This window comes from Thunnus albacares, chromosome 10 (assembly GCF_914725855.1).
Source record: "Thunnus albacares chromosome 10, fThuAlb1.1, whole genome shotgun sequence".
Taxonomy (NCBI): domain Eukaryota; kingdom Metazoa; phylum Chordata; class Actinopteri; order Scombriformes; family Scombridae; genus Thunnus; species Thunnus albacares.
The window spans coordinates 17,524,421-17,544,049 of NC_058115.1; the positions used below are offsets into that span (position 1 = coordinate 17,524,421).

The 19,629-nt window shown below is 40.3% G+C and overlaps 3 protein-coding genes and 1 long non-coding RNA gene across 8 annotated transcripts in view; 2 read left to right on the top strand and 2 right to left on the bottom strand.

The window, feature by feature from the left end:
- Positions 1 to 8,014, bottom strand: LOC122990535 (endonuclease domain-containing 1 protein-like). 3 transcript variants are annotated; one of them, XM_044363900.1, is made up of 3 exons: positions 6,698 to 8,014; positions 1,415 to 1,721; positions 1 to 801 (listed from the first exon to the last, which is right to left on the bottom strand). In XM_044363900.1, the coding sequence occupies exons 1-3, from the start codon at positions 6,868 to 6,870 to the stop codon at positions 196 to 198; spliced, it is 1,086 nt and encodes a 361-aa protein (XP_044219835.1). In that variant the 5' UTR covers positions 6,871 to 8,014; the 3' UTR covers positions 1 to 195. The 3 variants fall into 3 exon arrangements, with proteins under 3 accessions (XP_044219835.1, XP_044219837.1, XP_044219838.1); XM_044363902.1 differs by having other exon boundaries at positions 1,415 to 1,741; XM_044363903.1 differs by lacking the exon at positions 6,698 to 8,014 and adding an exon at positions 5,275 to 5,361 and having other exon boundaries at positions 1,415 to 1,741.
- On the top strand, positions 5,053 to 13,018 carry LOC122990534 (zinc-binding protein A33-like). The gene is made up of 6 exons (XM_044363899.1): positions 5,053 to 5,752; positions 6,468 to 6,563; positions 8,959 to 9,192; positions 9,413 to 9,435; positions 9,748 to 9,863; positions 10,703 to 13,018. The coding sequence occupies exons 1-6, from the start codon at positions 5,231 to 5,233 to the stop codon at positions 11,266 to 11,268; spliced, it is 1,557 nt and encodes a 518-aa protein (XP_044219834.1). The 5' UTR covers positions 5,053 to 5,230; the 3' UTR covers positions 11,269 to 13,018.
- LOC122990537 lies at positions 8,967 to 18,659 on the bottom strand. 2 transcript variants are annotated; one of them, XR_006405400.1, is made up of 4 exons: positions 18,523 to 18,659; positions 17,514 to 17,593; positions 9,736 to 9,831; positions 8,967 to 9,051 (listed from the first exon to the last, which is right to left on the bottom strand). It is a non-coding gene; the product is annotated as an uncharacterized LOC122990537 (long non-coding RNA). The 2 variants fall into 2 exon arrangements; XR_006405399.1 differs by lacking the exon at positions 8,967 to 9,051 and adding an exon at positions 9,102 to 9,186.
- cabp2b (calcium binding protein 2b) overlaps positions 13,561 to 19,629 on the top strand; it is a 17,253-nt gene continuing 11,184 nt past the window's right edge. Inside the window, exons 1-2 of one of the 2 annotated variants that reach the window (XM_044363905.1) lie at positions 13,561 to 15,666; positions 16,479 to 16,754. In XM_044363905.1, coding sequence (XP_044219840.1) covers positions 15,580 to 15,666; positions 16,479 to 16,754 — 363 coding nt within the window. In that variant the 5' untranslated portion in view covers positions 13,561 to 15,579. Of the gene's footprint in view, positions 15,667 to 15,802; positions 16,755 to 19,629 lie in introns of those variants that run through there. The other variant, XM_044363904.1, reaches the window with a different exon arrangement.

Consider the following 19,629-nt stretch of genomic DNA (forward strand, 5'->3'; position numbering starts at 1 on the left):
TCATCGGAAAAATTTATTTCAAACCATCATGAGACACTGTCATATTCTGGTTAATCAAACAATCATTCAGTATTACAAAGAGGGGGGTTTATGAAGAACAGGGGACAAAGACTCTGGCTCAGACTTCTTGAGTCTGGCCAGGCAGGAGGGATGTTAACACATGATTTCAGTAAGAATCTAAAGCTTTGATCTTTGTTACTGACACTGTCCATCAAACAGACTGATGGACATGGCCAGCCTTTGTGCGAGGATACTCTCCAGGGTCTCTAAAGACATCCGCCTCACATCATAGCCCCGCACAAAGGCCTTCGCCCTGGGATTAACTGGCACAATCTCCTCTCCGCTGTTGCGGTCATTTCTCCCCACTGCTGCGTATGTGGGGAAAAATGGCTGCATAGACTCAGGAAGGTTGTCATTGTAAGATGGGCAGCAGTAAGCAGACCACATGTACTCAGGAACAGACACCCTCTTATTGATCCAGTGAGCTCCAGACTCATAAGGCAGGACCCCAGTGATCACGTACATAGGCCCTCTGCAGAAGGCCTTGAATTTTCTTAACATTTCATTTTCCAGTGAATTCCAAGGGCCAGAGTTGGAGCCTGCCCGCTGAGGAACAATGTTTGTGAGGGTGAAGGTGGCTTCACGGTCTTCTTTTGTCTTCCGGTGCATGCTGGGATTGAGATGGCCTTTGGTGTAGTTGGAGTACTTATAGTCCTGACGCACTGCCTGGCTCTCAATCACATTCTGGTCGGCGGGGATGAAGAAAGATTTCATCTCCGGGCTGGCACGGGAAAATGCCAACTTAATAACAAAGAGAGAAGGAGATGTCACTTTTTGGGTGTATTTATACTTTGTGAATGGGTGTGTGACTGACCCACTCATGTAGTTTGTGAAATAAAAATGAAAAATAAACTGATGAAATGTAAATTCCCTTTTCTCTGTAATGATAATATGTGTGATAGCATTGCTCTTCTTACAGTTAGTAAGAAGCCACTTCTGCTTCTGTTTAAAGTTAAAGGCAAAAACCTCATATGCACCGCACCAGCTACAATGACACTTCAATTAAATATCACTCCGTGTTACATCTGGTCTTGTTGCCTTAACACATAAACACAAATGTTCATTAGATCTACATGAGAATGTAGAATTTAGAACAAATAAAAAGATATTTTTGTGAAATCTTGTGAGTTACTACATTTAACTCTACATTTAAACAATAATGCATTGATAGAAAAACAGTGGACCAAAGGTAGAGATAATTTATTGTAGAATTACCACAATCAAGAAAGAGCTTTGTCAGGACACTAGTTTTTCCCTATAAATCTATATAATTACAGAATATAATCATGTTCAAACACATCATATCTGACAAAGTCTAATTCAACAGAGTTGTTGCATCACAAACGTTAATTACCTGTGGTTCATACATCCAAGTAGCGTTGGGTCGTTTGCCATCTGCAGGACTGAGTATGTACGCGGAGTATAATGGTGCACGATGCTGACGCTGATACAGGCTGGCAAAGCGGTACTGGTTTTTGTAGCGCTGGCATATTGGCTGATACACCTCTGCAGTGATACCCTGTGGTGGAGTTCTGTTGTAGAAGAAATCAAGGCACTGGGTGAAGTCTTTGCTGATCTCTCCGATGACCAGTCCACCAAACCAGGGCAGGAGAAGAAGCAGAGCTCCCGTGGAGAATTGCAGCGTCTTCCTTTGAGACATCCTACATAACAGAGCAGCAGGCTGTAAACAGAGAGAGAGAGACACACTGTTCCTTGTAGACAAAGTTCTAGAGTCTAATAAAAACCTAGATTTCCTTTGTGTCCATTCAGCGTCTGGAGTTATCACTGTCATTTCCTCTTATATATACTGACAGCAGGAACCCTGTGGGTGATGGTTTTAACACACCCACTAACCCCTTGTTTGCTGTCAAACTTCCCTTGTTCCCCTTTTTCCCCTTCTGGGAAACAAAAGCTTTGCATGTTCTTTATTGATCAATCAGCTGAGGCAGAGAACATCTTGTTTCAAGTCTTTAATTCTTTGGTGAGGGTCAAAAGGCTGCACTCCAAAACCTAAACTGACCCAAACCTTTATTTATTCCTTCTTTCTCATATCTATCACATCTAATTTTATGATCTTTTAAATCCAGAGAATCAGTTGAAACACGAGATATTTAGACTATCTTCATAAGAGGACGAAAAGCATGTAGTGAATGCTACAGGAACTAACAGTGCAGCTTCTGGTTGCTGGCTGTTGGAGAAGTTGTTGTTGTCTTGTTTATGTCCCCCCAAGGACCAGGCTTCTATGCTTTTAAGGACCACAGACCCCCTGAGGCATCAGGAATCACCAGAGACTGAGAGGTGTTGAAAACCCATGAGTACTTTGCATGATGCAAAGGTCAGAGCCTTTCTCGTATATCTCTCAACAAATGACTTTTCTTGCGAGTACTGACTCATGAGTATTTGCAATATGTAGTTTCGGTGTAGTCTTGTATTTACTGTCTCATCAAAACTCCCTTCATGGTAGGAACCGGAAAAAAAGAAATTGCCGGAAGTTATACAGCAAAAGCTCTCATATAGTACTTCCATTATTTCTCAACCGTAACTTTACAAAAAGTCTGCAGCTTCTTTATTTCATCCTTTGCTTGATCTGTTTGTGGGGGAAATCCTTGGTTTCAGTGGCTCTGCTCCAATTTGTCAAAAGTCGATTTTACTGTATTTATGAATTGTTCCTATAGCATCAATTGAGTATTGATGCTATAGGATTGATACCAAAAAATGGGTCACATTCTGGGATATTAAACAAACTCAGAGACCACCTTGTTAGTTCAAAGAATTACACGGAATTAACTTATTTGTTATTTACCTTTAAAAGTTGTCTTGTGTTTTAACGTACATGTGATTAAGTATATAAAAGAGGACAATAAAAATAAAAAGTGATGCTCGGCAAACCACTGAGTGGTGATGAAAATGTATTTGGAAACCTGCATATTTAGAATAATATTACATTAGCTGTTTATAATAATAAAATGTCTTATAGCTGTATTAATATCAGTGATTGTGGCCTTGATGTTAAATACCAAATTTCATGGTATTACCCACGATAAAAGTACCATTTTCTTTTTTTGTGTGTGTTGTTAAGAAGCAAACTAGAGTTTAGACTAAGCCTCAACTCAACAAGTGATCCAAAATGATATCGAGTTAGCTGTGCGACGTCTTGTGAGTGAATAAGGTCGTTTTAGATTAAAAATAAACTTAAATGGAAGACTGACCTCAACGCCTCCACCTCAGCTCTCTCTCAAAAGAAGTTTATATATTAAATATTTAGACTTTCAGTGTGATTTGTGAATACATGCAGCCAATAATGGTGTTTTCTGAACTAATTTATACTGTAAGTTCAATCATTTAGTAAAAAATCATAAAATGAAGCATCAGCATGGTTTGTAACAAGCCTGAATGTAAATGTATTGCCTGATGAATGATTGCAGTATCTTTTCAGGAATAAAGGAAACACATGTGAATTTTGGCCATCTAGTGAGCCCTCAGAGACATGACACTCGACAGGTTGCTGACTGCAGGACAAACAAACTAATCATGCAGATCAGTTTAACTGGCCGGACTGTGAGTAATAACGCTGCATTTACAGTCACTGGTGACGAGTTGCCATCTGTGGGTGATCAGGAATTACCAGAGGAGTTTCAACGCAGAGGAGAGCTGCTGAGCTTGACTTACTGACTTATTGTGTGTCAGCTAGTTTCCATTCTTCTTCCCTCTTTTATAACTGACTCTGGCTTTAGGGTTTGTTTATATTGAACACCTTGCTCATTAATCTGAATGAAAAAGCCATTAACCTTACTATTAATTTCCTGTTTTTATATACAGTATGTATTTTTAAATGTGAAAGAGGAGCTCCAACTCAATTATATCCCCCTGATGTGTACATTCATGTGTACATAAATCATTTATGGATTGCCAGATTGTCTCTGGTGTTTATCCCCTCCAGACTGACACTTTATTTGTCTTTGAAGCTCTTTAATTCATCAGAACGACTCTTCCAGTGGATCATTTGACCGCTCTTCTACTGGAAAAGGGCTGCAGAGCATCTGCACCAACATGTATTTGTTAACAACGTATTAACATTTGTAACTGCAGGTTTGGATTATTGAAAAAGCCTATTAGCTTATTAACATTTATAAATACAGATGACTATCTGTATCTGACTATATGTCTGATGAAAAACAGTGTGGAGTCTTATGTGAAGCAGAATTTATCCAAAAGATCTCTGTGCACAGTTACGTTCAGGTACATTACCATTAGCTGTAGGTTTACTGATCTCCCTAAAGAGAAAAGACTGTTTGCTGTGTGGTTTAGGTGAGACTGAAGACAAAGTCAATTTTATGTTTTATTGTTCATTATATGATGATTTAAGGGCTACTCTATTTAGTAAAATGTCCTTAATTTCTGTTTTTTTTTCTGAATGAACGGTTCTAAGAAACTCGAGCTGTGTTTCAGGAAGGGAACATTTTGTGTGGCTGATTTTATTTGTAGAGTCTGGTACAGGACACAAAGTTCTTTGTTGCAATGTAATGTTAGAAGATTTGTTCTTGCCTAAGTCTGACTAATGTTGCACCACTGCACCTGTATATTGGTGTCTTGTAAGTCCATGTGGGCGAGAGACTTGTGTGACTGCCTGATTAACTACGTGAAATACAGATAGTAACTCTGCATTGGTAAAAACATTTATAATGGTGGTTATAAATATAAACTGATGGTTTGTTACCCTTTATAATGACTGGACTTTATTAATTACTGTTTATTACTTTATCAATAAGGTAACAGCCAGAAAGATTTTTCACAACCCAAGATCTGTTCTTATTATTTTTTTATGACTGGTTTATACAACATAACCATTAATTAATCTATTGTCACAACTGATAAGCCCTTAATAAAGGGTGACTGATAAGCTTAAGGTAGCCTACCTATATTTCTTGATCTGTGTTTGGCTGCCAGGCTGAGACTGTGCGCCTTGACTGGAGTCTCTCCAGCGGCGGCGCAGCGGCACTGAGCCTGTTGCTGCACGCCTTCCGCCTCTTTCGTAAAAACATCTGCCCCGCTGTCAGCTTCAGCTCAGACCACTCCCTCTCTCAGTCTGCACGGAAGACCAGTCTAGTCTTTACTTGTCACAGTGTTGCCGTTAGACGTTTCTTTTTCGGGACTATGTGCGCAGCCGAGAATGGCGGAGGCCTGCGCGCTTGACGAACTACAGTCGGAGCTCACCTGCCCGGTGTGTCTGGAGCTGTTCCGTGACCCGGTGATCCTTGAGTGCGGACATCACTTCTGCCAGGTTTGCATCATCCAGTGCTGGGAAGCCAAAGCGGACGAGCTGTCGAACTGCCCAAAGTGCAGAAAGTCGTGCGCCCGTAAACTTCGACCCAACTCGCTCCTGTGCAACGTCGTTGACAGTGTGCGTAGAGCCCGGACCATGGACGCAGCCGTGGGGACAATCGGGTATGACCCGGAAAGTGGTACGCTGGAGGAACCGGAGGAACGGGAGCCCGGGTCCAGCATGAGCAGTGTGGCCTCGTCCATCGGGCACTGGCCGCGCCTTGGTATGGATATGTGCGAGGAGCATGAGGAGAAGCTGAAGCTTTACTGCGAGGACGACCAGCTGCCCATCTGTCTGGTGTGCGGCATGTCCCGGGACCACAAGACCCACAATGTCATACCCATTAACGAGGCTTTTGAAAACTACAAGGTACAACCAGGTTCACACAGACCATTTGAGACAATTTACTTGTAGATGACTATTAGTTATTGTTTGATCAATGTGATTCATTGCTTGAAGGATCACCCCACTTAAGTTTTTCCGTATCTTTCAAATATCTAATTAATTTGTGTTCTACATTATAATAACTGCAGTTATAAGATTATATGTGGGCTCATTTGACACTCCCCTTCTTGTCCCTGGAAGGAAGTGCACCAAACATTCCTAAAAGTCAAATCAAACCTACTCTATAATTTAAAAAGCAGCTTTTTTAACAGTTCTGGTTAACAATGAGGGCTTTCAGAGATCAGATGATGAGACATGAGAGTTATTTTAAAAGCAGACTTCTTGTTTGCCTTTGGGTACTTTGTGTTTTTAGAGGAATTCAGCAGGTCAGTGTGAGTTCTTGTAATTCCTGTACACTTTCAACCTTTCTGTCAGTTTGTTTGGAGACTCGCTCTGAGAGGCCTCTCGGGGCAAGTTTAACACGTTTTACTGGCGCTGAATTCCTATTTAGTTTGAATTTGTGGGTCAGAGCCAGGGAAGGGTGGACATCATATGACTCCCATTAAAGTTGACTGTTGTTGTTCAGAGCGAGTCACCAATCGAATTAACTCTTGTTCGTTTAAGTGTAATCTTGTTTACAGAAACCATGTTTTATAAATGTTTTGCATGTGATCATTTATTTCTGCTGCCCGACCAACAGGACAAGCTGTCTGTCGCTCTGGAGAGGGTTCAGCAGCAGACGGAGGAGGCCTCGCTCTTCCAAACACAGACCAATGAAAAGATTCTCCTCATTAAGGTATCAAGACGTGTGTGTGTGTGTTTGTTTGTATATCTGTGTGTATGGAGCGTTGTGAAAGACAGGAATACCCTGAACGCCCCTCCTGGTCTTCTCAGTAGAACCAGAAAATCTGGTAGCTAGTTAATATTCACCTGCGTTCCTCCACCTGTAGCTGTCTGACAGACGTGACTCGTCCGAATAAAGTCTTGTGTTGATGACACAGCAGCTTGTCACTCAGCGCTGTTTTAACGTGATGACTCTCATGTCTTGCAAAGGCAGTCATGCATCCTGAAATGAAATTATGAAAAGACAAACATTTATACATGTCATGTTTGTCTTTCCTGTCTTTCACAGGTGGACCACACACATGCACGCACGTACACGCACACACACACACATACACACATGTACAGGGTATATAAGTGTACAGTACAATAGCTCATGTCACACACCCTCACAGATAGAGATAACAGCTGACAAAGTATAGACTGGGTTGCTTTTTCCACCAAAGCAGCATTCAGCTCAAATTGTATGTGTGTGTGTGTGTGTCAAACAGAGATATGACTGTGGCATGTTTGTTGTGTTAGGGTGTTTCTGCTGCAGCAGATAAGTACACATATCTCTGCTATAGGCTACTACTTTTTACATTTTCTGGCCTGTCTGTCTGTCTCTGTGTGTATATTTCATTTGCCTGTGAGTCTGTCTGTTTGACCCAGTTTTATGTGCACATTCACAGATTTTCACTTCTTGATTTCACCGTCAGTATGACAGGATGTGGGTGAGAAAGGTTGAGAGGAAGTTGGTCAATTCTCGTTCTGCAAATTTCCTGTGTGTGTGTGTGTGGGTGGGTGGGTGTGTGTGTGTGTGTGTGTCTGTAAGTGCCTATTTTGTGTCATTTTACCTGCCTACCTGTCTATCTGCCATAGTCTGATGAATGGATACATGTTCTACATAAACTGATAGAGGTAGTATCCTTATTCTTTATCAAACTGTAAAAAAAAAAACTAACTCTGTTAGTCCAGCATTGATTATGTCACTTATGTAAAAGTACATCCTTATTAAGCTCAAAAGTTAGTTTAGTACTTAAAGTACTAAAAGTACAAAATACAGAAAACTGGCCCCAGTGTGTTATATATTATTAGATTATTACTGCTGAAGCTGTTGTAGTTGGTCGAGGTGGAGCAAGTTTTAACTACTTTATAGATGTTGATAGATGTTGGGTAGTTTAACCTATAATAATGCATCATATTTTATAAAACAGTCATATGTCTTCCATGTAAAATCTCAATCTGTAAAGTGACCAGTAACTATAGCTGTCAGATAAATGTAGTGGAGTGAAAACTGTAATATTTTCCTCTGATTCAGGGCTGGAAGTACAACATGTTATATTCTCTCTTATCTATCTTATTTGTCATTGTCTTTTATCTGTTTTGTCTACTTCTGATTAATTTTATTTTAAATCTATTTGATTTTATTACACTTTCATCATTTTTTAAAATTTCTTGTGTGCATTAGTCTCAAATTGTTTTACTGCTTACATTTGTTCTGTCTTAATATCTGTTTGTCAGTCATCTGTAAATATATGTAATATAGGCCATATACAAATAAAGTTTGATTGACTTATAAAGTGGAAATACTTAAGTACATAAGTACTGAAAATCTGTACGAAAGTGCAGTACTTGAGTAAACGTACTTAATCACATTCTACCACCGATTAGATAACATAAAAACATCAAGCCTAAACCGCTGGTTGATAGTGTTACTAAAACAGATAGCAACACTGCTGGGGCCCAGATCTGGCCTACACCCCACACTTTTGGCATTTTCTTTCTCCCCACATACTGGTGGAGTGATGGCACTTGGGCGGTCTGTTTCTCAAATCTGAGCCACAACCAACCCCTGTGTTAATCAAGAACAAACCAGATAAACGAGAATTGGCCCACATCCAGAATACACATACATGAGAGCACTGCATCTTTACCAAAAATGGCCCACATTTAATTTGGGCCATTTTTGCTATTTTACATGTGGGCTATTTCAGGCTCACATCCTTTTTGTCTGGTCAGAAGACAGCCAGCAGTTCCACATCATTGCCTGAAGTGGCCCACTTCCGTATGCTATCGGGGAAGTGCAGATGAACCTTCCATTTTTAACCCTTGTTGTGTTTTTTTTTTATTTTTGTGTACAACTGTATAAATGTAGAAAACGCAAAGTATCTCCAAGAAACTAACAGAATAAAAACTTCATGTTTACAGCAGGAGACTTCAGGTTTTGTTGTCAGTCCCTCATAAATTGCCATTTTGCACTGAGATTCAACATTCTCCATTCTTGCCGGTTACAGAGGTGTAACATATTTTCAATTTTCCTACAAACAGAGCGGCAAATCAGGGAAACTCTCCTCTCTTTTTCTCAGGAGCGAGCAGGAGATCTGGAGGAGCTGGTCACTGCAGAGTTCAGCCGTCTGAGGGAGTTCCTTCTGGAGGAGGAGGAGCGCATAAAGGAGAAACTGCAGAAACAGAAAGTGGAGAAGCTCAACCAGCTGGAGGAGGCACTCACTGAAGCCACGGAGCAAATTAGCCAACTGGAAAGTACGGCCGATCAGCTCCGCCTCAAACTGAGGGAAGAAGAAAACCCAGAGCAACTGAAAGTAAGAGAAGAGGGAGGAGAGGAGGGCCAGATATTTAATTGTATACAAGATGATCTATTGTGTAGCATTGTTCTATTAATGTAGATACATTAAAATAAAGAGAAAAATAAGTATCAATTACATGAAGAAAATATGTGAACAAATGAAGAATATCTGCATGTTGCAGCAGAGACGAGAGTGATTTGTAATCACAGGCCTGTTTTCATTTTCTCTGTTTCAGGGAATTAAAGATTTCATTGGAGGGTGAGTGTCATCTTGATCATATCTCCTTTCAGCATGACTGTTGTGACTTCTGATTGAGTCATTTCATTTCTAGGTCATCTCATGACTGTTCTGAATCAAATATCTCAAGTCAAATGTCCTTTTTGTTATGTAATTAACTGTACGTCCTGTTCAAACAGGATGTTGGGGCATTATTGTGGATTAGTGAATCATGTGTACACATTGTAGTGCCAACTTTGTTTGTTTCTCAGACAGTAAACAGACTTTCTTTACCACCTGTAATACAGATGATTTATTTTTAGATTACAATCTCTTTCTCACTCTCCTTTCCAGGGCTGAGAGCTTGTTTGAGCGCCCTCCAGAGGTGGGTGTGGATCTGCAGTCTGGAGAGTTCCTGGGACCTCTGCAGTACAGGACCTGGAGGAAAATGAGCTCAATTTTTCAGCCAGGTATTAAGACAAATACACACACATGGCATGAAGACACATCACCATACTAGTATTAGAGTTGCACTTCAAAAACATTGGGGGACTCTCAAGAGAATGGTCAAAATTGATGCAGCTCCAAAACCACTGGATCCTTCAATTCCCATAATGCATCTCAGTAGCTTGTTTTGTTTGACCCTCCTCATCTTTCAAACTCCACACCCCCAGTTTCTAACACAGGCTTTCTGTTGAAAATTTGTAGTCCTCAAGCCAAAGCCGGCACACCTTGGTGTTGTAACTGGAGTTATTTTCTCAGTCTTAACAAAACTCCTCCAGAAAGACATTATTTGTCCGTTTCACAGGCTGTTTAGTTCTTCCTTGACTAGCACAATGACTTTGACATGTGAAATCAGAGGTGTGCCCCTTTAAAAACAAATTGGTTATATCTACAAAAGCAATTTTTGTGTTTTGCAACTTTTGTGCAGTCTTGTATCAACCTGCTCTATCTGATAAGATGCACAACCGTGTGTTTTAAACATGACCGTGTCGGCTTCCTGAGCAGACACCAGGTGTTTCTGAAGAGTGTAAATAAAGCCACTGACATGCTGTCAAAAGTGTCACGGATGATTTAACGAGCGATAAGAAGACTGGATCTCTAATGACTCTCTGGTTAGAGTTTTCTATCTTGACGCAGTACATCATCTATATTTCATTTGGATCCATGTAGCTGATGCTCTTATCTAGCTCGTCTTACACTAATTGAGCAGGTAGGCATTCGATGTCTTACTGAAGGTCACTGTCAAGGAGTCTTCACTCTTTGTAAACTCACATTTGTTGTTGTCTATCTTTTTTTGCCCTCTCAGCTGTGACAGCAGTGTTCCTCGACCCGGACACAGCGTACCCCTGCCTCTGGGTGTCCCAGTGTTGTACCAGCGTCCAGGTGGGCAAAATCCAGCCCAACCTGCCCAACAACCCAGAGCGTTTCACCCGCTACAACATCGTTCTAGGCTCTGAAGCCTTCTCCTCAGGCAGACACTACTGGGAGGTGGAGGTGGGCTCCAAGACAGCGTGGGGTCTAGGTGTGGCCCTAGCCTCCGTCAACAGGAAGGAGGAGATCAGCCTCTGCCCAGATGATGGTTTCTGGACAATGGTGCTGAGGGACAACGGAAATGGCACCAGTGAGTACGAAGCGTGCACCGACTCAGAGGAGAGCTTGTTATATCCCCCCAAACCCCCCAGGAGGGTGGGGGTCTTTCTAGACTATGGTCGTGGTGAAGTATCCTTTTATGATGCCGGAGACATGAGTCACCTCTTCACCTTCTATGACGCGAATTTCAAAGAGCCTGTTTTCCCGTACTTCAACCCCTGGCCGATTATCAACGGATACAACTGGGAGCCGCTCACCATAGTAACACCACACTGGAGGTAGATGTCCCTTTTATACTGACGCTCGCCATCAGCTGGTTCAGATTGAAATCAGCAGCTAATAACTGTGCAGCGGAACTCGGTTGGACTCTCTCATGAGCCTTCACAGCATTAACTGTTTGTCTTGAAAGTGTTTTCTATATAAATTACATGTTGATGATAAACAGGTAACCCTGTTACATTCCTGTAAAGCTAGACAGAAGATAAAACTACTTGATCAAAGACAAACGACACTTTAAAGGACATGGCTGATGATATATTGTATTGTTCTTATTGCCAAAAATCCCATGAAAAGACCAAAACCAACAATTAACTGATTCTGCCAACAAGTTTTGTCTGTTTAGCCAAAACCTGATAAATCTTATTCCTCCATTGTTGTCCTAAAACAAAAAAAACAATTTAACAACATACAGTTGTAGTGGGTGACATGTTTTTTTGTTGCCACTAATGCAGCACTTTAGTTTATTCAGTCTCACATACACCGTCCAGCTGCTGTAAATACTCACTAGTGCATCAAATGTGTATTAATCCGCGCCTGAAAGTAGTCCCAAACAAAGGCTCTATTTCCTATTATTTGAAAAATGTTACCTAAAACCTAGAGTGCCCAGCTGTTTGAAAAAATTCCTCAATCTTTTTAAAACATTTGATTATTTGTGACCCGTTTTTAAAGACTTAAACCTTGAGTAGAAATTAATGGGTTTTTGGGCTGAGCGCCAAATAAGTATTGAGAGACGAACACGTTGTTGGTTTTGGTCTTTTCATGGGATGTGTTAACAATAAGAAAAACATTGATTGACACCAGTTCCAAGATTTTGTATTAGTTCTGAATTCACTGGAAAAGGAGTAAGGCACATTGCTTACTAGAAATGTAAAAAAAACAAAACAACAACTTCATTGGGAGAGTTGGAGCAGAAACACCTTTGGATTTTATTAATTTTATTGCAATATCTTACAGTGTGTTTTGTAACAACATCTAACAATATAACAACATTATGTATTTTTCACTGTTTTTGTATGTCCTACCCTGGTATTCTAATGATATGTTCGTCTAAAACAGAGACATGGATGGTAGATTTACAGGTGTAGTGTGTGGGATTTAGTGGCATCTAGTGGTGCGGTTTTTCAACAAACTGAATAACACCCACACTAACCCCCCTGCCCCACCCCTCTTCCAAGCATGTAGAAGGTCCTCTCCAGAGCCAGTGTTTGGTTTGTCTGTTCTGGGGTACTGTAACATGGTGGTGCAACATGGTGGGCTCCATGGAAGAGGACCTGCTCCCTATGTAGATTTAAAAGGCTTATTCTAAGGTAAAGAAAAAAATTCTGATTTTCAGGTGATATACATTAATTAAAACATACATTCTACACACTGCACCTTTAACACAAGTAATTACGACTTATGATGAAATTTCCCCCTGACCACCAAATTTGTTCCTCATGACTCTTTAAAATTTGGTTTTAATATATTTTCCATGTGAGCTTCCAAGTCCAGATCAGAGTAAACACTGTAGATATTTGAGATTTTAATAATATGATTAAATTTCCCACTGAGGTTGGTTTTTTTTCCATCAGATGGTGCCCAAAACCAACTTTGAAAGCAGAATTACTCTGCTCTCCAGTGGTCCTCATAACAGGACTCTGGGCTTTTATAAACTATATTTATGGAAGAGTTCTTCTCAATAACTGCTGAAGAATTATTTATCACCAGTTTTTCTGCTGTAGCTGGTACACTAATAAACCAAAGATCCACTGAGGCACCTGAGTTAACCGTTGCTGTGGTCTCACATACCTGCACAGATGTGGAAACAATGTAATCTAGTGTGGCAAACACCTTTGTGGAGCTGATGATGTTAATTTTTTATGTTGATGAACAAACTTGACAATATAATGCAAAGAAGCACAACAGCACCAGACACTACAGGCACTACAGAGTTGCAGTAACATCCTCTTTGACAACAAAAACTGAACGTTCAATTTATGGTATTGCATCCAGTGGCTGTAAGTATCTGTTTTCAAGATAATTGATTAGATGTCACCCAAGTGTTTGATCTTTGTGTTTACCTGTTAGGGATATGTCAGTGTTTCTATTTCAGTTAAGCAAGGTTAATGAGTTCTTTCATGCCAATTGAACAATGTGGTAACCTGTCACTTCTAGTACGGACAAATAAATAATGAGAATTAGTCTGACCCATATAAAATTATCTGTGTCTGTTTAATCTCTCTGCGTCAACTGTCGATACATTAACCATAGAATGGTCTTAAGGCTTTACCTGTCAGGGTTGTGACCAGTGCAACCCTCTTCTCCTGTAACTGTCCTGATCTGTAATTAGATATTATTGGAGCCTTGTACACATGCAGTAACACAAGCCTTCACTTCTACATTACTGCCCAGCCACCACTCCTTCTGTCATTCATCCCCGTCTTTGTTCGGTTTAAGTGAAGGTCAAGGTGATAAGAGATGAAAGTGGTTCTCCAAAAGTAAGAAAAGTTTTTGTCTTTTTACACTTTCTGTCTGAAAGTTCCGCTTCATTCCACCCCTCATCTTTCTTTTCATCTCGTTCATGCATCCATTATCTTTCCCTCTTCTCAGATGACAGATCTCTTCCCAAAATACAACCCCTATTTTTAACCCTCGGTGCGTGTAACTCTTTTCTGTAATGGATCTCTTTTCTGCCTTCGCTCAAGAATTTGCCGCTCCCCTCCCCATCAATAATCAATGAGGAGAGGGATGGCGAGAGAAGCTGAAGGAAGATGGAGAGGGTGAGCGACTGAAAGACGGGAGTTGAAGTGATAAATGGAAACCTCATTAGAAACTGGAGAGAAGTCAGCCTATACATTATCCCGTAGTTTGGGGAATATACATTATCGGCGTGTGTTTCAGTTTGACAAATGTTTGATGCAGGCTAAAAGGAGATGCAGAGAAGGAAAGGAGGAGGGAGAGGGATGGAGGGAGATTTCAAGGGAGGCGGTTGAGGGCAAAATAAGTGAGAAAAAACATTGATAGGACATTTTTATTCATAAAGAGTTAGACAAAAGCCACAAAGCTATACAGCTTTTTTTAAAAGAGCTGAACAGCACAACAATATGTTAATATGTTTACACGCTTCTGTTCATTTACGTCTAAAAATACAGGTCACTGGTGATTTGTTATGTTCACCTGTGTGTGCATGTGTGTGTACTCAGCCATGATTGTTGTACAGGATTATGCACGCAGGACAACGTTGAGGTGATCTGTTATAGCTAAACAAAAGTCTTTCATCTTCACATAGCTGCTGCTGTGTTTGTTGTATCCCTCCCTCTCTATCTCTCTCCCTCTCTGTGGCGCTAAATGAATAGCTGACCTGTGCACCTCGAAAAAGAATCCAATTTGTGTAACAACAAAGGCTCCTGATATGACAGGGGATTGAGGGCGAATAGATTGAGAGAGACAGGGAAAAGGAGAAGCAATGAGGATTACTGTCAGAGTGAAATGGTGGTGACAAGAAAGAGGCAAAGACAAGATGAGGGTGATTCTGAGAAAAAATAAAGATAAGGAGGGAGAAGGTGAGTGAAAGAGGCCAGGAAAACATAACAGAAAAACACAAGATATTTATTAGGAGGTGGAGGAGCAAAAACACATTTCATGAAAGGATATAAACACTGATGACAAGGAGGGTAGTTGAGACAAAGTGCCTTGGCAACAGGAGGAATGTTTACCTGCAATTAAGGGGAAAAGACGGAAAAGGGGGAGGAAGAGAACGAGGGAGAGAGAGGTCGACGTGTCACAGGTAGATAGTGCGAGAGAGGTAAAGTGTAGGAGGTATAGAGTGTCACCTAAAGGACCAAGAGGTAGCGAGCAGGGGGGCAGAGCTGCAGGAACTCCCAGAGCCTCAACAACAGCTGATGATAAAAACCTCCTGACCTGCACACACAAAGAGAGAAGATATGGACAGAAGCAGGGTGCAACACTGAGGAAAACAACTGGAGGAAATAACTTTAATTATTACAGGACAGAGCGGAGGAAATAGAAAAACATTTGAGGTTATATTTTTCCTGAAATTCCTCGATTAATTCTCTATCTCTCTTTTTTTTTTTTATTACCTGGATCAAAAAAAGATTGCCACTGTATCAACAACGGAGCTGATATTTCGAGCAATTTTTGAGGGAAATTGATAAGTCTAAGGACCTCTTTAGCTGAGTCTGTGGTGGATTTTCACACATAGAATAAGAGAAAAACACAAGAGAGGAGAACAGGGAAGAGGAAAGAGAGAGGGTGAGGGAGGGGGAGGTAGAGCGAGCGAGGGAGAGAGAGAGTGTGTGAGCCTGTGACACCAAGATGTTCATGATCATTCGAGAGTTGCCCACCGGAGGAGGCGGTGCTGCTGGAGCGATGAGCGTGCCACAGGAGAGGTCTGCAAAACAGGTGTGTGTAAATATGGGTTTATATATGTATATATATATATATATATATATATATATATATATATATATATATATATATATATATATATATATATATATATATATATATATATATAGTTAAGTATTTATGTGTGAAATTATGTCTGTCAAGCTGTCTGTCCTTATAAATTCTTACGCTTTTCTGTGTGAATATATGCAACTGTCTTATTATAAGTAGATTTGAGTGGCAAACAAAAGTTGGATTAATTTTGTTTTACATGAAATTAATGATGTAATATATTGAAGATAACTTAATAATATTTGCTGTACAGGGAAAAATATGTGTCTCCATGTTTGGTAAATTTTGAAGTTTTCAGATAAAGTGAATTACTATAAATGCTCCTTTATATGTCTATGTGTTTCGCTCCAAATTGCCACTGAATTATCCAAGAAAATTAATTATATGAAGCCTAAAAAATACAGATTTTCTTATTTTTATGAAATTTGACATTCTGGTGATACACGATTTTAATAACAATGCTATGCATTTGGCATGTTCATGAATAAGTTTAATTTATTTATATGTCACGGTTCTAGATCAGCTGTAACAAAGTGCTTCACAATACAAGACAATAAGATTTTAAATGGTCAGATGTCTAAAATCTTCTGATTGCAGTAACACTGAATTCTCAAGTTTTCAAAAAGTGTGTTTGTGTGAACGCATTTGAACTATTTGTCACCATGTTTTGCATCTGTACGTCAGAAATAAGGTTTGAACACAGACTTCACCAGTCTGACCTCAGTTCCTCAAACCCTCTGTCCCCCCACCTACAGGTGCAGGCCTCCATCAAGAAGAAGGTGGGGAAGCAGAAGAAGAGAACCAACGACAACGTAATGCTTGACGGAGACATCCAAACCGCCGCACAGCAGCCCCCTCGCCATCAGAGACCCGTCCAGATCCCCCAGACGACTGCGGCTGCTGAGGACAGAGAGGCGCTGGAGGAGAAGCTGGAGGAGATGATGGAGGGACCGCAGAGGAAAAAGAAGGAGAGAGAGAAGGAGGTGGAGCCCGTAGACCTGCTGCCCATAGTGGACTCTGTGTTTGGACAGGTAGGAACCATCTGCTGCAATGTGTGTGTGTGTACTCATGCTGTTGGGACTTGAGAGTGTGTGTATCTGTGTGTGCATGCTTGTGTGCATGTGAGTTTCTGCCACTTCTGCCACTCTGTGTGTGTACCCATGTGTGTGTGTGTTTCATGTCCACCCATGTGCTGCTGCATCAAGTTTTCTGGCTGATTGAATGTCTCGTCAACGGCTTGATTGAAACCCTAAGCCTCCAATTCAAATTTAAAGCCCGGCTGTGTCTCAGTTTTCCTAAATAAGCCGTGTCTCCCACACACTCCTGACCTCTTTGAGGGCATAAAGCTGCCTTCAAGGCAGTGACACAAACGTTTACCATTTTGCCTTCTCCGTTTAACCCCAAATCCTTTCTGGAAATGGCGAGAGCAGCAAAGCGAAAGCTGAAGCTAAGGATGGAAATAGCGTGTGTTTGAGAGGATTTAAGCTCCTTTACTTTGGGAAACATTACGAAAGTTTAATCCGTAACAGATACGGCCATAGTCAGCCAGAGATGTGATGAATACCCTATCTCTGCTGCCATTGTATCAGCTTGGTATCGCATCACATCCCATCACTCACATGGTAAAGCAGTGATACATGACACGGCACGGTAGGCTACAGCATTACAGCATCTGTCACCCTGGGGTTAGACATGTAGGATTGTGGTGTGAGAAAGTGTTTTTGTGTGTGTATAAAAATAAAATCAAAAGAGATTAAGTTAGAGCTTCGCTCTCTCTCCCTGATACTTACCTCAGCATGGCTCGTGAGTCATTCTGGATTTCTTCTGATATGAGGAAAGAGTCACATCCACCTGCTCACGTCAGCAAACTCTGGAGGGAGTGATGATGAACAGGGCTGAGGTTAGAAACAGGAAATCAATATATTAAAAAAAAAAAGTGATGTCTGTGGTGATGTAAGTTATCCAAAATAAGAGAAAACAACTGAGTGAGTGGGAGCAAGGACGCAGAATCTGGAGGGAAGAGGAGAGAAGCAGTTCTGACTACATTATTAGAAGATTGATTTTTTCTTCATTGCACTGTTTGGCCACTCTGACAACTAGTGCATTGTAGCATGAAACTAACATACGAGCATGTGATGTTCCCAGAGACCTTCAACCCCCACATACTGAGCTGAAATCAAACAGATGGAGCTTGTAGAAAGGCTCACACAAACTCATCATCTTCTTAAAGATTTCATAAATCGAGTTACACACATTATATAATAACCACGTATACATTTGTAATTTCCTAAATATTTCCTAATATTTTCCAAGGAAGTTTCCTAGAAATAACTATATAATTTGGCACCTCTTTTAGTTAGGTTTTAGCGATGGTGGAAAGTAACTAATTATTTTCACTCAATAAGGTACTTAAGTAAAAATACCTTCATAAAAATGATCTCTATTCAATTTTGCTTTATACTCCACAACATTTTGAAAGAAAATATTGTACTTTTAATTGCTACAGTTAGTTTACAGATGAAGACAGATTCATGTATCAATAATAGTAATCTAATAATATAAGTAGTGAGTATTTTACTTGAGAAATTTTAAGTAATCTTCTGCCCTCATGATTGACTGTGAAAACAGCGATACAAATCACAAAGACAGAAAGATGATACCATGAACAAGTCAGACCAAACATTAGCAACACTTTAGCAGACAGCTAGTATAGCGGCTAGCTTGGTTAGCAGTACACTAATCATAGAAAAACTAACAAATCAACAATTACAAAACAGCGGTGATGAAAAGAATACCTACAAATAACGCTTTAACGAGGACATTTGCAGAGCAGATAAAAGATGCCTGTCAATATTTGCTGGGACACAGATCTGACAAAATGGCGGACAGAACGATGTCAGTTAAGCTGCAGCTGCTGTAGAACTCTGCCAGCAGGGGTTGCTACTAGCAACAGAATGCTAAGTACATTTTGTTGCTTCTAGCAACAGAATGTTCAGCTGAAAAAAACCTACTGCTTGTGGCAGAACAAGTACATTTGTTGCTGGTATCTCTTTACTTTGAATCAAATATTATCTTTAATGCAGTGCTTGTAAAGGTGTGTTCAGAAAGTGTGAGTTTGACCGCTGCCTAATATTAGCTACTTTAGCTTAATTATGCTAACACATCAGGTAACGTTATCAAGTAAGTTACTGAAATACTGCGATAATAATCCAGCTCAGTGCGAGTCCCGAAGCCAGGGAGAGCAGCAGGTGAGGCAAATGTCAATCACAGCTGACAATCAATGCTGACACAGCAGAAATCAAATTTAGCAATTGAGACCATAATGACTCATTGAAAAAAACTATTGACTTAGTATTTCTGGAGAGAAGTTGACATTGCACTTTATAGTACTTCTGCATTGACTTCCGCCTCAAGCCCTGGTAGAAACCACTTCTTTCTGTTATTTCTCTCCAGTCTGTCTCCTTTCTTCTTTCATGCTAATTTGCACCTAATCATGTCTTTTCATTGACTTTGTGTGTAATCGTGCCATGTCTAAAATTCGCTTCGCATTCTGTTTGAACACACAATAATGGAGTATTTTAAATGGGGGAGAGTAAAGACTCTAAGTACTGCTTCCTCGACCACACTTTAGTTTATAAGTTGATTTGCAGAAGAACTTTCCTCAAAGAAGCTCTCAATTTAAACCCAATTAAAATTCGTTATTAATTTATTATTGCTAACTTTATTCTCCTTATGCCTAAATGTTGAATTATACTGCATGCTTGCTTGAGAACTAATTTCACATTTTTGCATGTTCAGCTGACCTGCTGTTTACTGACTAAAAGACTCTCCAGGTTAAATTAGCTTTTCATTAGAACGAATTAACTGCAAATGTACCAGTTGAACACTGTGTCTAAAGTATTTTAC

Excerpts from the sequence above, each read along its gene's own strand:
- LOC122990534 (XM_044363899.1), top strand. The coding sequence starts at position 5,231 with ATGGCGGAGGCCTGCGCGCTTGACGAACTACAGTCGGAGCTCACCTGC. Across the intron at positions 6,564-8,958 it reads AAAAGATTCTCCTCATTAAG|GAGCGAGCAGGAGATCTGGA; the intron begins GTATCAAGACGT and ends TCTTTTTCTCAG. Across the intron at positions 9,193-9,412 it reads AAAACCCAGAGCAACTGAAA|GGAATTAAAGATTTCATTGG; the intron begins GTAAGAGAAGAG and ends TCTCTGTTTCAG.
- LOC122990535 (XM_044363900.1), bottom strand. The coding sequence starts at position 6,870 with ATGTATAAATGTTTGTCTTTTCATAATTTCATTTCAGGATGCATGACT. Across the intron at positions 1,722-6,697 it reads CTACAGGTGGAGGAACGCAG|GATGTCTCAAAGGAAGACGC; the intron begins GTGAATATTAAC and ends TCTGTTATGTAG. Across the intron at positions 802-1,414 it reads CTTGGATGTATGAACCACAG|TTGGCATTTTCCCGTGCCAG; the intron begins GTAATTAACGTT and ends TTTGTTATTAAG.